This window comes from Sparus aurata, chromosome 13 (genome assembly GCF_900880675.1).
Source record: "Sparus aurata chromosome 13, fSpaAur1.1, whole genome shotgun sequence".
NCBI classification, from domain to species: domain Eukaryota; kingdom Metazoa; phylum Chordata; class Actinopteri; order Spariformes; family Sparidae; genus Sparus; species Sparus aurata.
In genome coordinates, this window is record NC_044199.1 from 10798371 (window position 1) to 10813294 (window position 14924).

Genomic DNA, 14924 nt, shown 5'->3' on the forward strand with positions numbered 1-14924 from the left:
TATCCAAAAAGTTTGTGTTATTGCCTCATTTATATTGTAAACAATAAAATTCTGAGTTGCATGGTGCCTTTTTTAAATGACTTAACCATTGCTTAGATATCAACTGAGAAAAAGTAACAATTTTCATCCAGCCAGCTGATGTATGACACACTATTTGTAGCCATGCTGTACTCGTATTTGCCTGTGTGTTTCCCCTTAACACGATATATTTATATTTGTTTTACTTGAAAGGTGCAGTACCTAAGGATTAGCCTCCTTGAATTCACACTCCCAGCAAGTGGGGGCAACATGCCACCAGAATAATTGCTAACCTAAGTCTTGTTTATACATCCAGGACTGTATAGTTACTGTTAGCTTGTTAGCTCTGTTAGCCGTGCAGCTAGTGAGCTGGGGACTGTTGGTGTTTACAGGAGCTTCGGACTGCTAGGAGAGGGAGGTTTTCAAGCTAGTTAGCATGTCAGGTTCATATCTCTCTAACACAATATATAGATGTATGACAAAACATCAGGGTTGTTATCTAATTAACATTCTGTTGACATTCTAATTTGCAACTTTAAGATACTTTGATATGATGAAGCTCTGTTAAACCGCCCCCCCTGTGCCCTAAAGCGTTTTATGTAAGTAAATGTGTACCTTGTCTGTCGTTCACTCCACTACAGTGAAGCCAAAGGCATCTCTTCTCATCTGGCAGCCCTCTCTCGTCTGTTTCTGAGTGCCATTTATAGGTAAAGAGTGTCCTCTAGTGGTCAAAGCCGGAGAAGCCTGCCATGAATTACGTCATCACCAAAGCCAGTGCTGAACTGCTTTCGGAAATAAAGCACAAAATTACAAATCTGAATGAAGATGAATCCAATGCTGGAGTGAAGGCAGCACTTCCAGACATATTGCCTAAAAGCACAGAAACCCAACATCACAAATTAACCCACGAGCAGGCACTCATACAGGATGTTGTCCCCCGCAAGGTATTCATACTACTCACTGCTGTCAGGGAGTGCTCAGGTGATGATGACCATGTTGCAGTGGCAATGAAATATGAATTTGATCAAGTGCTTCTCTCTCAGCCAACAGTGTGGCAGCTGGAACCGGACTAAACCCGCTATTAATCTTTCCCGGCAACATTCCTTTGAGCAATTACTGCCATTGTGCTGCCAATTAGCATGAGTGACAAACACTCATGATCTCAAATCAAAGGATTTCTGTAGCCTGTCATCAATAGGAGACATTGTGCTTTCACAAAGACTCTTCTTCAGATTAAATTCATCACCAGTTGAGAAATCCAAGGGCATGATGACCAACACCAGTCCTCTGACACGTGGACCGTTGGATGAGCAGCAAACTCTGAGTAGGCTTCCGGGCTACAGTCCATCTCAGATCGAGCACGTGCCCTCCGGTTGTTTCAGCCTCCCTCCTGGCCAAGAGACCATCGTCTTCACAACAAAGCCCAGTCACACATATGTCCTGCAAAGAGACCTCTGAGCCTGTCCAGACTCATCCCTATATCGACCTTTTTACTAATGTGGTTTCTTCTGGTAGGTGGTCAACGGAGAAGGTACGAGACTGTCAACGTCGTCGCCCCTGGCAACATCTCCCCATGTCATCACTACTCGAGCACGCTCTAAGACGTAGGAACAATACCGAGACTGCTGACGATCTGGAGAAAGACAATCACACCATTATATCAACATGCATGAAACCACACTAACTTGTGACTAGAAAATCTTGCGACTAACTAAATAACTGCACAGGATTATGAATGAGTAGCAATTATAGGTAGTAGCAGCAGCAGTAGTAGTAGTTTCTTTGGCATCAATGTCATTTGCAACAGTTACTAAAGTTAAAAAGACGTGCAGGTGTTGGCTTGTGATCAATACGCCCTCACTTCTTTAGTGTTACACTGCACGAGCAGTGAAGCTCAAAGAAGAGCAACGACTGCATACAGATGACCACAAACTGCAAAGTCAGGATGATTAGAGAACAAAGTAACGCTTTATTTTACAGCCCGGTATAACACATACAGTACTTATGTAGAAACCTCTAAGAAGAACCAATTCATTAAGTACTTGTCATTGCAACGTTTGCATTTTAAAGGCTGTAAAATTAAGCTTTAGCAATTAGTATCATTGCAAATGCAGAGTCAGACATGGGAGACAACACTTTCAAATTAAACATACTTTTCATCAGTGAATCGGAGAAATTTTAGGGAAGTTGTCTTTTGTTTTGTTTTTTTCCAACAAGAAACGAAACATAAAAAACACATACATTTTCAATGTAGATTTTTTTTCCCTCGTGGGTAAATTAAATTTATTTTTAAAATTTGTCAAATGTACATAAATTATATATTTAATGCATCAAAACCAATGAGCAAATCAAATACCCTCTTTAAAAAAACAAAACAAAACAAAAAAAAGAACCAACATAAGTGAGAAGAACGACATTCTTTGTTGAGATCATTTTTAAACAAGTATTGGTCAGGCAATTCATTAACCTGGGAAAGCAAAGTGCTACACACAACAACCACTGAAGACAGTTCACCATACACCTTAATGAGGATTGGACTGAAGCACCTTTTCTTAGCTTAAAGCTAAAAATGGAGATTTCACTGATTCTTAAGTTTTTCCTTTTCACAAGAACTCCATGGTGTGTTTATAGTCAACCTTCGACAACCCATAAGCCAAGTTTACCGTTTCCTTAAAGACAGGCGTACTTGCAGTTACGTCATATTGCAAGTTAAAGTACGTATTGTGAACTGCTTGGCCCAACAGGCTGCTAAGACCTTGGTTTACTCTATTTTCCACTAGGATGGAGCTTTAAGTGCAAATAAAGGCATACAACTCCTTCATGAGAAATAAACATGGAATTCAGCCACATGCTTTCAAATAGTAATCATATATTTAATTGATATACATATATTGCCACCATTGGCACATACGATATTGCACACAGTGATGAAATGTTGCACAGAAAAAATAGATATATTTTTTGTGGGCGAAAACATTCCAAAATTACAAATAATGTGGAATAACGCTGAAAAGGTAAAACTACGTTAAACAAAAACAAAACAAAACAAAACAAGACATGCTTGCTGCTCCCCATTAATTGAGCGACTTACAACTTACACAGAACTACCCAAGCCATAGAACGAGCATTTTCAAAAGGGGCTTGCTGACAAAAATGTGTATCATATCAGGCCGCTGCCGGTGTTGCCCAATCAGCCCCTGCTCTTCCTGCTAATGCGCTTGGCTAGCAAAGGGCCAACTCTTCTGCATCATCTTGCATCTAGGTGACAACCCCCTTTCCATGTTTACATGTAGGCCGATACCTGGATGGCTTGGGAATGGGGATGGCAATAGAGTTAGGGAAGAAGGAAGGTAGCAGAAAAAAGTTAAGAAATCTGCTCCATATTTTTTTCTGAAGGGTTCATATCGAACCCTTTTAGCACCACGAGTCGTGCGCTAGCACACAAGGGGGCTGAGACACAAAAAAAATGGAAGAAAGAGGAAAACAATAACAAAAAAGAAGCCAAACTGCGATCCAAAGCACCAGGCCAGCGTGTAAGCATGCGGAGTGTGTAAGGCACCAGGTTGTTTATATGCTGAAGAGGATGCTCCCAATCAGGTAACGTTTCGGCTATACCAGAGGCTCCAAAAATAGGTGGTCAAGGACTGTCTAGTTTGCTGGTTTCCAGTCAATCTAAACATGGGAGCAATCATTTAATTCAATGCTGAGGTAAATCTGACATTATCTGATTGTTGCCAGTTTCTCTGGAGTTTACTGACAGAGTTTATAAAACTGCTATCACACATCTATGAGATGCGACTGAACTGGTTAGGAACCAGTTGTTTTCCGTGTGGCAGCCCAAATATTTACAATTAGACCAAAACTGAATCTCATCACCCCCCGGTACATATTTGGGCTTACAAATCTAGAAGTAGAGCTATGAGTATGTATCCAAAGTAGCCCCACTGAACTTCACATCTTCAGGTCTAACACTTGTTGGGATGGGCACATCCGTCGACACACACAACCCGAGTTTCAACCGGCGGGTGAAATGAACCCTCTTCACCGTGGCTTATCCAGGCGTGCTCCTCAGTGGCCCTCCTCATAGTGTGATGGTGATATTTTGATTACAGTTCGCAAGGTCACTCCTTTTACAATCACGCTTTTGAAACACTACAACTACACCAAGCCTTTGGATGGAAATCACTTGGTACTCAAACTTGAGATTCGTACACTATAGGCAGATAAAGATACATACGGAAGGGTCCTTGAGCCAATATTTTGGGAGACCAACGAAATCTATCTTAGTGCAGATTAACATGCAGCAACAGCACTCCTTGGCACCATTTGGACTTTTATGAGAACAAGATCACAAAATGATTCCGTTTCGGATATACTAACAAATAATGCTCTGCTGAATTTTGCCTTCTTTCTTTTCAGACCACCGAGCCAATCAGCACAGTATGCGTAGGGTTTGTCTTGTTGAGTAATCTGCGATTCAGGCCATTTGCTACATGTTGTCACTGCATTTCCTCTATCAAATACACATTAAGTACCTTTTTAAATGAACACATTGCATTAACAACGAGACACAAAGGTAGTCTATAATATATCCATCTGCATGGCAACAATTTCAACGGAAACAAAATTACAATATTAATATTTCTTTGAATGCCTCTGGCAAATGTCATCATGTCGAGATCCGTCGACCAGTTCAATAGATTTGATTTTTATGCAATGCATATTGCACAACAGATAGAGCACTTATTTCATTTCATGAAAACCGCCTATATGTTCCTTTTTTTATACTGCATGACATCTAACCAGTTCTCCGAAGCAGGCCTAGCCCTCATATGATTCATGTGTAAACACATCTCTACTCACAGGTAAAGGTAAATAGGATGGCAAGTACATGTGACAACCTCTTACAAAGTTTTTTTGAATTTTGGTTTGAAAAAATTAAAATCTCTGATTTGTGCTGAAGTCATTAGCTCACATGAAAAGGAAACTCTTTTTTCCCCCCTTCGGAACTCGGCAATAATCCCATTTGAACATTGCAAACACTTTTTTTTTTCTTTTTTTTTTACAATAGCTTTAACTGGTACAAAAGTTTTTTTTCTGTTAATAAGGGAAAGAAACACTCAGTTCAATATTGTTTGTCAAGTAGGAAACAATGTTCAAATATAATGTTATTACTTTGTTTAGCAGCCTGTTACTGTATTAATGGTGGATAAGTGGGGTAACATCCAGCGATGAGTGACAACATGTCATAACTGTCAGGTTGTGGAGGTTTCTTATATTGTGGGTGATGCTCCCTTGGAGTTAAACCATTACAGTTAAATCTTTAGATTTCTTTCTTTATACAGTAGAGTTTTTAATTATATTTCTCTTGTTATTTTCATTACTTTTGCATCTTTTCTTTTTTCTTTTCTTTTGCACTCTATATCAATCCTCGTCTCCATCGTCCGCCTGCATCTCCTCTTGTTGCTGCAGCTCGCATGCCCTTTTCTCCCGCTGCTTCTCCTGGATCTTCTTCATCTCCTCGGCATATTTACTGAAAGTATTCCCAAATTTGGACCACACTTTGTAGGGCACCGTGATTGAGTTGCGGTACGTTGGCTTCACCTCGCTTACCCTCATGAACACACCATACTTATTGGATCCGACGTCGAAGAAAAACCGCTTGTTGTCCACAGTCAATGACGACCCTTCGGGCAACTCTGCAGGTTCGTCCTCTACACCGTAATCGTCAATAAGTTTAGCCAAAGCGTCACGAAACTCAATAAGTCCCTGGGCCGGCAGAGCGATCGTCTGGCCTTGCGTGGATCCCAAACCGGGCCCCCGGTTAACGGTCTGTCGAATCCTCAGAAACCGTCCCCTCTGGTTCTCTTTCAGATCCATATAGTATTTCCGATTTTCCCGGACCAAGAACTCGCTCTTGAGCGCTCGCCGGGGCTCGTCTTGTACCAGTCCCGGGTTGGACGGACCCAGCTGGGCATAATGTTCGATGAAGTCTCCCAAGTAGTCACGGAACTCGACCGCCACGGACATGGAGAGAGTGAGGCGGCTCTTGTTTCCACCGGCCCCGACTTCTGCTATCTTTAAGAAGCGGCCTTTCGCGTTCTGCTTAACGTCCAAATAGAAGCGTTTGTTTTGGATGTCAACCCGCTTCGACGCCAGCTCTTGAGTCTCGTGCTGGAGCCCGGAAGCCGAGCCCGCCCCTCCTGTCGCTAGGTGCATGGGACCGAAGCCTGGGCCCGTGGCTGCTCCTCCCTGCTCACTTCCACTGTCTCTGTCCGCCATGATGCTGCCTGCCTGCCTTCTCCCTCTGTCTGCTGCAAAGCCACGGCCAGCCACAGCGAACGGCGGAGCTCTCGCGAGATCTACACAGAGAGGTATAAAAGAGGTGGTGGTGGGGAGGGGGAGACGTTAATGCAGAGCGAGGATTCTGTTTTCTCCCGCAAGGTGTAATGTCACGAGCTGTCACTTACATCCAGAAACGAAACCCAGCTGTTGTTTCTTAACAAATGCATCCGCGACTGTCTGCTTAAGTTTCGGTTTGACAAAACAGCCTGTGGTAGCGAGACTACGAGGAAAATACCCGAGTTTACCCTCTGATTTGAGGAGGAGTTAACACTTTTTTACTTCACTTTTTTTTTTTTAGCCCTGGATACACTTCTCGTGTGTCTACGAGTAAGTTTAATGTTGATGGTTATTATTATTATTATGTTTTATATATATATATATATATATATATATATATATATTTTTAACAAATGAATTTCAAACGACTGCTTATTGTAAGTGTATGGATCCAAAATTGGCCCAGGCTCATTCATTTCTTATAACTGAAATCATTATTAGATCCTTTCATGGCAATTAATTCAGATTCTTTCGCGTTTCACGTCGTATTTAAGTCATTAGGCCTCATCACCAATTGGCATATATATTGTTTGCAACATATAACAACACTGTATTGGTAGACTCATAAATACTGAGACTAATGAGTAGATATTTTATTTGCGCGCACAGCCGATGACACAGGACTCACAATAGATCCTTGGTGAGACCACTCCACCCCTTAAAGTAGGCCTACTAAACTAACTTAACAGCCCAGCCTGAAATGATACCGCAGTATAATTTTATTTCAACAACTTATTTAAAAATATATGAAACGTCCCGTGTGAAAAGGGCAACGACTATATAGTTGTTTTTTTATAATTGTAATTAGAATTTCTTCTCTCACAAACTCAAATTCACATTTTGCTTTACCTGACGCAGCAAAGGAGTACAGTAATGCCGAGGCACGTCGGGTAAAATGGCACAGGGAGACCGTTTGTCGTCTGTTGACGATGTCCGGAACAATATTCAAGGATGCAAATACTTCAGGGCGTTGTGTCAGCGAGCTGATGTCGTGACCGCCATGCTTACCTGCGGTTAGAATAAAGGGCCTTCATCAGCAGGGGTGCCGGCGTCAGGCTCCAGCTGAGGCGCACTGGGCCCCTGTCACCACGAGCGCGCCGCTCACGAGAGGCACAAATGGAATAATGGCACTATTTTTAATCTTCGACCTTGGAGCGATTATCAAGCCAAAGTTATTTCTGACTAGTTAAAGTCGTCTGATTTATGGCTCGAGTCCACACCTTATAGCCAGGATAGATAGTCACCGGGCTATTTTTTAACTGTGTCCACATCACCGGTCCCTCACCCAGGCAGGCCCGAGCTCGGTCTGAAGGGCATGTTTCAGGTGACTATACAAGTTAATTGCTCAGCTGCACACGTGGGGCCGTACACGTCAAGTAAAAGTTTAAAAAAGTTTAAAAAATAAAAAAAATAAAAAATAAAAAATCTGTGTTAGGTAGGCCTGCAAATAATAGGCACAATTTGCTGCGACCTCATGCTGCGTTGACAGATGTTTGGAAGCTGCTGTCAATTTAAAAGAGCGTGCCCATGTTTAAAGAGGCCTGGGCTGTCAGACCACAGAGGATTATGTAGGTCTGGTGTCTAAATAGGCCTCACTGTTAAAAATGTGATTATTCTCACTCCTGGCTATGCGTTTATTTGTTTTTTTAAATAATAATAATAATATAAAAACACACACAATCAACATTTTAATAAGCAACACAACAACATTTACCTGTTCTGGGTCACTGAGGCTAATAGACCTACTGTAATGCTGGCGAAACTTCCCCACAGTCATAAGTCTTCCCTCTTGTTGCACCTGGAATCAAACCTGATTGCGCACAATGCGCAGACTGTATGAAGCAGGCATGATTTACACACAGGTCTGCTTTAATATGACTTTAATTCGTTTGTGCCATTTCAGCATTTGCTCTGTATGAATCCCCGCACATCATTCTTGAGGGTTTAATAATTCTCTCAAACAACTTTGGCATTGCTGGGGAATCATTTACTATGACAAAATAATAAATAAGGCTGTTGTTTTATTCTGAAACTTGATTAAACAATAGGGTAAATAATAATAATTCAGCTTGGCCTTTAAACGCCGAGCGGCGGGTGATAATTTAGTCAATAATTTCGAAATATAAAATATCTATGGGATAATGCGGTAAAATGTCTATATGACGGTCCTGGGTCACAGTTTAAAGCACGCAGGCCTCCTTCTTAACTTTTCGGTGGATATATTCTGAAGACTCGTCTATTTATATGTGACAATGTCTGCCTAATATTAATGTGCTTCTCAAAATCTTTAAAATATATATATATATATATATATATATGTACAGCAGCTAAACTCTGTCTAAACTGGACTCTCTTTCAGCCAGGAGTCGTTATTTACTCTACAAATATTCAGTTTTAAAAAAAAAGAGGAGATCCTTGAAATTCATCCAAACAATCAAAACACCAAAGATTATTCTGATTATGCCACACAGATGATTTATTTTCTTTTTTTCTTCTGGTTTTGTGATTTTGTTGTGTATTGTTTCTCGAAAAATGTTTCCCATTGACAACAATTTTTAGAAAACTATTTAAAATTCAGCCTGGACGTTTTTCTTCAGTGCTGGGCGGTCTGAAGGCCTGACTGGAGTTCTGCAACACAAATAAAGTAGTCTGACCCAGAATCTAAAACGCTGATCACAGATCTGTTCACATTTATTTATAGATTGTCAGGACTCTTGATCACTGTCACAGAATTAATTATATTAATTTGAAGACTACATATTAGTTTTAATGTTTTTCCATGACAAATGTAGATTTGTGCTCGTATATAAATAAATGAAACATACTGCCTGACTTTTTGTGAATAATACAGCTTTGCATAATTAAGTGGTTGTGACATATTTCCTAAATTAGAGAATGGGCGGATTCTAAATTGTCAAGGAGTCAGAACGCGGAAGAAAAGGCAAAGGATTACTATTACTATTTTTGATTTGTGAGAGTAAGTATGGGGCTAAAGCAATAATTAAAATTTAAAAAAGTAAATAATATTGCAGGAGAGAGGTGGTATAATAAAATTAATTATTGATAATATAACAACAACGGGTCCCAAAACGCTGTAATAAACACGATAAGAAATCAAATAGGTGCATTTATTGAAGTTTAGAAATAACGTTAAGGCACAAAGCAGACGGTTTCCTCTGCTGTGTGAGTCGAGGCGAGCACGGCGGCCTAAAAGGGTTAGGCCTGCCCCGGCTAAGCTGATTTTCTCTTCTCAAACTTGCTTTTCTTTTTTTCTTCGTCTTCCTTAAAAAAAAAAAATAAAAAAAATCCTGGTTGAGATCTGCTGTATTCACTCACATAAACGCACCCTGCTGTTATTGGCCTCCTGATCAGCCCCTCAGCACACACACAAAAAAACAATCCAGTCATGTTTGGGGGATTAAAGAAAAGGTGAGTAAATCATGAGTGATCTCGACAAGACAAACCGACAGTCACGCCAGCAAAAATGTATTAAAAGTACATAATAAACATTTATTAAACTCATGGTATCATCAGTATGATGGAGGCCTACATGGGCCAAGTTACGCACACATTTACGCACCGTTTGGTTGGTTTGCCCCTCGCATGTCCATGCTTTTAACATGAATTTATTTATCATGAGTCCAAACTTTTAATACTTGACGTTTTTTTTTCTCTTGTTAACCTAATGTTCACTCTTTTGTGAAGCGCTCTTTGCTTTTTTTTGCTTTCCTCGACCAGTTAGATGGTCTGTGGTAAACATGAGTCCTTAAGCGCACAGATAAAGGTACGTTATTTCTATAAAACTGATTTAATGTCAGACATGGTCTTGTTTTTTTCTGTAATAAATATCCACTGAGCATTTATCTTGCGTCAGATGCAATGTCACCCTTACTCTTGGGCCCTCATGAAAATGAGTCCACATTTCATCCCCCCGTTTCACCCGAAATGATCCATAGACCTGTCTGATTTATAGGACATACAGTAGACGACGGGCCCTCGTCTCTGTACTGTGGTTTATACACACAAGACCGCCAGCAACTTGTCAATTTAATCATCAATCCGCTGGTTTCCAACCACGAATATGAAATCCACTTTTGTTCGGACGCCGAGGCCACGTCCGACGCAGACTCCAGCCTCCAGAAAAAGTGTCGTCGCAGTTTTTTTAAAAAAAAAAGGCAGCCGCTGTGATCACCTCCCAAAGTTTTTTTTTTTTTTTTGCCCTACATCGCGACACAGGAATGCCGTGGCGCTGCTCCAAACGCAGCTCCATTATTATCTCCGATAGAGACGCGCGGCAGCTCGCTGTGCAGTATGAAATGCTTCTTGTAAAAACTCTGAGAAGCGATGGCATATGCTTGGCTGCACGTTAGATAGAGAGAGGAGGTGGAGAGGGAGGGAGGGGGGAGAAAAATGCTGCAGGACAGAAATCATTCGAGTGACATGTAAATAAAGCGTCATGAGAGCCCACAAACGTACCTTACGCCGCTCCGTGTGCGGGCGGAGGGGAGCGTCTCTTTTAAAGCCTCTGCGGCGTGCGGGAGGAGACCCGGCGGGGCGAGAGACGCATGTGAACACGCTCGGATGCCTTTGTGACAGCGGCTGGCTGGCTGACTGGCTGCTTCTGCTGGCTTCACAAGATGGACAAGGAACGGCGAGTCGTGGCACGGCGAGCGGCACACGCACAAGTTCAACGCCGCACGCTTTCACCTCTGATGTCAACACGCAACCGTGGCGGGGAAGTCGGCGGACGCGCGCCCCCGCTCGGTGTTAGCGGGGTATTGCAGCTCTGTGCTCTCTGGTGGTAACAGGTAGGGCAACAGTTTTATATGTAATAAAGGGGCAGAGGGTAAATAAGTATGGTGAGCGCGGTCCTTGAGTCCATATCATGACCTTTCCTGACTTCCAGTGTCACCCATGCGCATGTGTTTCCCCCGCGCGTCTATTAGGCCTATATTTGTGTTGGTGTGAAGTGGCGGCCATGCAAAAAAAAAGCACACTGGGCAGCTCTTGTTTGCAAAAAAAGAGGCCTCCACCCCACTTCACACACTGTTGAGTGGTTTCATGCGTGCTCGTCCTACACAGGCGACCTATAGGCGTGATTTATAGGCCTTGTAAAGTTTCAGCACCACGGAGAGCTGCCTGGTCTCTGTCCGGTCTGCAGGGCATGCACACACAACGTAAACGTGTGTGTGTGTGTGTGTGTCTGTGTCTCTGTGTGTGTGTGTGTGTCGAAAACGTCACTAAAGTTTATAGTCTAAGACTTCACGCGCTCCATGTTTGAGCACAATTCCAATTTAAACATGTTTGATTAAACTGCGCATGCGTCTGATAAAAGTTGTTCATTTTCAGTCCGCCGTGTGAAACGTGCAATCGGACAGAGATTTTCACATCCTGTCAGCCTGTTTTCTTTTTTCTTTTTTAATCTACAGCAGCATGTACAGCATGTGTCAGAGCCGGTCATAAATACACTGTCGTCAGCAGATGTCGCTCTTTGTGAACACTGTCGGCTACAACGTCCTGCATCCGCATCCTATTTGGCGCTCAGGCGAAACCAAAGCGAATCCGTCACCATGATAACTTGACCAAACACTGTCACTGGTGACAATAGAAAAAAAGAACCAAAAAAGAACCAAAAACGTGCGAATGTTTATTTCTCAGTGTGTCTCTCGGTCAAATTGTCATGTTATCACGCAAATACATTTGATTCTATATATTTTCTTTTTAAACAAATATCTTGGAGCATGCTTTGACTGGATTTCCTCCTTCTGGGGCTGATTGAAATAGTTCTCCTCTGCTCCGGAGCCCCAATATCACAGCTGTCACAGCTGTATGGATTTAATGCGGTGCTTCAACATCAGTTTTTTTTTTTTTTTTTTTTCGTTTTTTTTAGAGGCAGAGCAGCGAATGTGACCTGAATGCAGGGCATGACTTAATGAGATGAGACGCCAAAAAAAAAAACAAAAAAAAAAACTCATTCAACAACAGTCTCTTGAAGAATCCTGAAACGCTTTCGCAGCCTTAGTCATCGCAGCCGTGTGATTTCTCCTGCAGGCCCGCCGGACTATATGCGGCTGTATCTTTTACCCTGAACCTATTTCTTTTTTTTTTTCTTTTTTCTTTTTCTTTTTTTTTCTTTTTTCTTTTTTTGGAGCGATGCCTTGGCTACAGTAAGATGCGATTCTGAGGAGGGGGGGACAGCCATGGATGTAGGATTCCGTTTTGTTTCATTGCAACGTGAGATCGCTGATTAAAAACACCATGGAGTGATTGACATGCAGTAAACTGGGTTTCGGGGAGTGAGGAGATCGACCCTGTGGTCCGTCGGGGTTTTTTTCCCCTGCATCTCGGTGCTCCGATCCTGCGTTTTTTTTCTCTCTCTCTCTCTCTCTCTGTTGACGGAGCCCCCTTGGCAATCGGCATTATTTCCTCTCCGTCTGTGGCTAGTGGGGGAGGCGGAGAGAGAGCCGCGGTGGAAGGCGGCGTATTAGCGTTATAGCTGCCGAACCGCAAATATACCTTTTTGATTTTATTTTATTTTTTGATTTTACTGGGGGGGGGGAATGAAACGTGGCTTATGTTCTGCGAGCGGACTACCAAACTTGTGCTCCACTGCAGCATTTTGCGTCTTTTTGGCTCTCCGCTGCAGATGATACAGAAAACCATCATAGCGGTACCCCACCACTGCAATTTTTGGGCAAAGATAAGAGTGGCGTCGTCTTGCAGTTAAGGCTACTATGGCAGCATAAGGGGGTGGGTGGGGGGGACATCTTCTGGATAGGGGGAGAATCCGCCGATTCCGTCGCCTGAGCCCGTCTACGATGCCTTATTATTAGCAGGAAGAAGAGAGAGAGAGAGAGAGAAAGAAGAAGCAGTGACCGGATTTGAATCCCAGCATCGCCCCGCGGTTTTCAACCCCCCTCTCCTTGTTTCCCCCCACAAAGCTGCTGTTTACCCATTGGAAATCACTCGAAAAAAGCAGCGGATCCCGATGGCATGGACACTTATGCAAGGTCCGCCGCGCTGCCGTGCTACTGGAGCCCACTCGCCGTCTCTTCATTCGACCCAGCTCCATCGCCATCGCCCCGCAGCCGAGAGAGCCCTGCCGCAACGCGACCAGCGACCACCGAGCCAAAGCAGGCGGCATGAGGCTTGATTCAGTGCATTTATCCATGCTGGTCATCGGGGTCTCATTCGCCTGCTACTCCCCGAGTTTGAATTCCCTGCAGGACCAGGCTTACAAATCCGCCGTGGTGATCGAGGGCAAGGTGCAGTCTACGCCTGTGAACGTCTCCGCGGAGCCGTACCGTGTGAATGTCAAAGTGCTGGACGTGTGGCCCCTGAACAGCGGGGGTCTGGAGCGGGAGCAGCTCGTCACCGTGGGGGAATTTGGATCCGAGGCTCCGTGCGCCAAAGTGAAGAAGAACCACAAGTACATTTTTTTCATGGACCCCACGGACGAGCCCTTGGTTTTCAAGGCATCGTTCGCTCCTCTGGACACGAGTGGAAAGAACCTCAAAAAGGATGTTGGGAAGATCTTGTGTGAGGACTGCGGTAAGTTAATGTATTGTGGATTACCGGTGAAGTCCAACCCGGAAGAATGAACGCTTCTGTTAACAGCCCCCCTTTGGCTGAGGGCTTCTTCTTTTTTTTTTTTTTTTTGCTCTTTTTTTCCTCGGTGCTTACAGGCACTCCGGTGAATTGTGGTTATCGCGGCCACAGCATGGGTTTTGGAGTCAGTGGGTACCAGATAGGTGCCTAAGGGGCGTCTATGCAGCAATTTTCGACAACTCTCGCAGGCTCCCATAGCCCACATGATCAATCAAACTCTCTTTCTCTCTCCCATACCCCCCCACCCCCCTTGAACTGCATCAGACATGCGCCTCGCACTGTTGCTTATGAGGAATTGCAGTTTGTGTAGTATCGAACTCTATCTGCATCCTGCCAACCAGCCAGCCAGCCCCGCATTACACTTTAAACGCTCGGGCGCCCCTTTTTTCAGTGCGTCTTTTTACGCGTCCTCCCAGGTTTCCATGTGCAGTGTTTGCTTTTGAATAATAATAATAATAATACTAATAATAATAATATGCATGGCCTCTGTATGTGAAACGCCGGGCGCATGCATTTTCACGGACCCGGTACAGATTCAGGACCAGGGACAGCGGCCTGTATCACCGGTTATCACGTGTGGGGGAAATCAGGCTGCCCTAAGCAAAGTGGTTCCTAGGCTATATTTAGGTTCCCGGCCTGCTTTAATGCTTTAATACCCCCACTTACACTGTGACACAGCCTGTCGTAGTGCGAGTCCTGTGTGGAGCTCCACATGCACCTTCAGAGCAGGAAGTGGGCTGGCTGTGGGTGTTGTAGTTTCTAACAAGGAATCGACGGGGTTTTGTTTTGTTTAGTTTTTTTGGAAATATCAGACCATCAACTTTACTATCCTCAGCATGTTTTTAAGGGTTTGTATTTAAAAAAAATATTTAAAAAAATAGATCGATTCAAGCAGC

The 14924-nt window shown here is 43.3% G+C and overlaps 2 protein-coding genes across 4 annotated transcripts in view; one reads left to right on the top strand and one right to left on the bottom strand.

Annotated features, from left to right (window-relative positions):
• Nucleotides 1-1967: 1967 nt before the first annotated feature.
• puraa (purine-rich element binding protein Aa) lies at nucleotides 1968-11078 on the bottom strand. Its single transcript, XM_030438549.1, has 2 exons — nucleotides 10897-11078; nucleotides 1968-6380 (listed from the first exon to the last, which is right to left on the bottom strand). Exon 2 carries the CDS (start codon nucleotides 6298-6300, stop codon nucleotides 5443-5445), a length of 858 nt encoding a protein of 285 aa, XP_030294409.1. The 5' UTR covers nucleotides 6301-6380; nucleotides 10897-11078; the 3' UTR covers nucleotides 1968-5442.
• Nucleotides 11079-13300: 2222 nt separating this feature from the next.
• The window catches only part of nrg2a (neuregulin 2a), a 79026-nt gene continuing 77402 nt past the window's right edge, over nucleotides 13301-14924 (top strand). For all 3 annotated transcript variants that reach the window (XM_030437750.1, XM_030437751.1, XM_030437749.1), the window contains exon 1: nucleotides 13301-13971. In XM_030437750.1, coding sequence (XP_030293610.1) covers nucleotides 13563-13971 — 409 coding nt within the window. In that variant the 5' untranslated portion in view covers nucleotides 13301-13562. The remainder of the gene's footprint in view (nucleotides 13972-14924) is intronic.

Coding starts and splice junctions, on each gene's coding strand:
- puraa (XM_030438549.1), bottom strand. CDS start 6,300: ATGGCGGACAGAGACAGTGGAAGTGAGCAGGGAGGAGCAGCCACGGGC.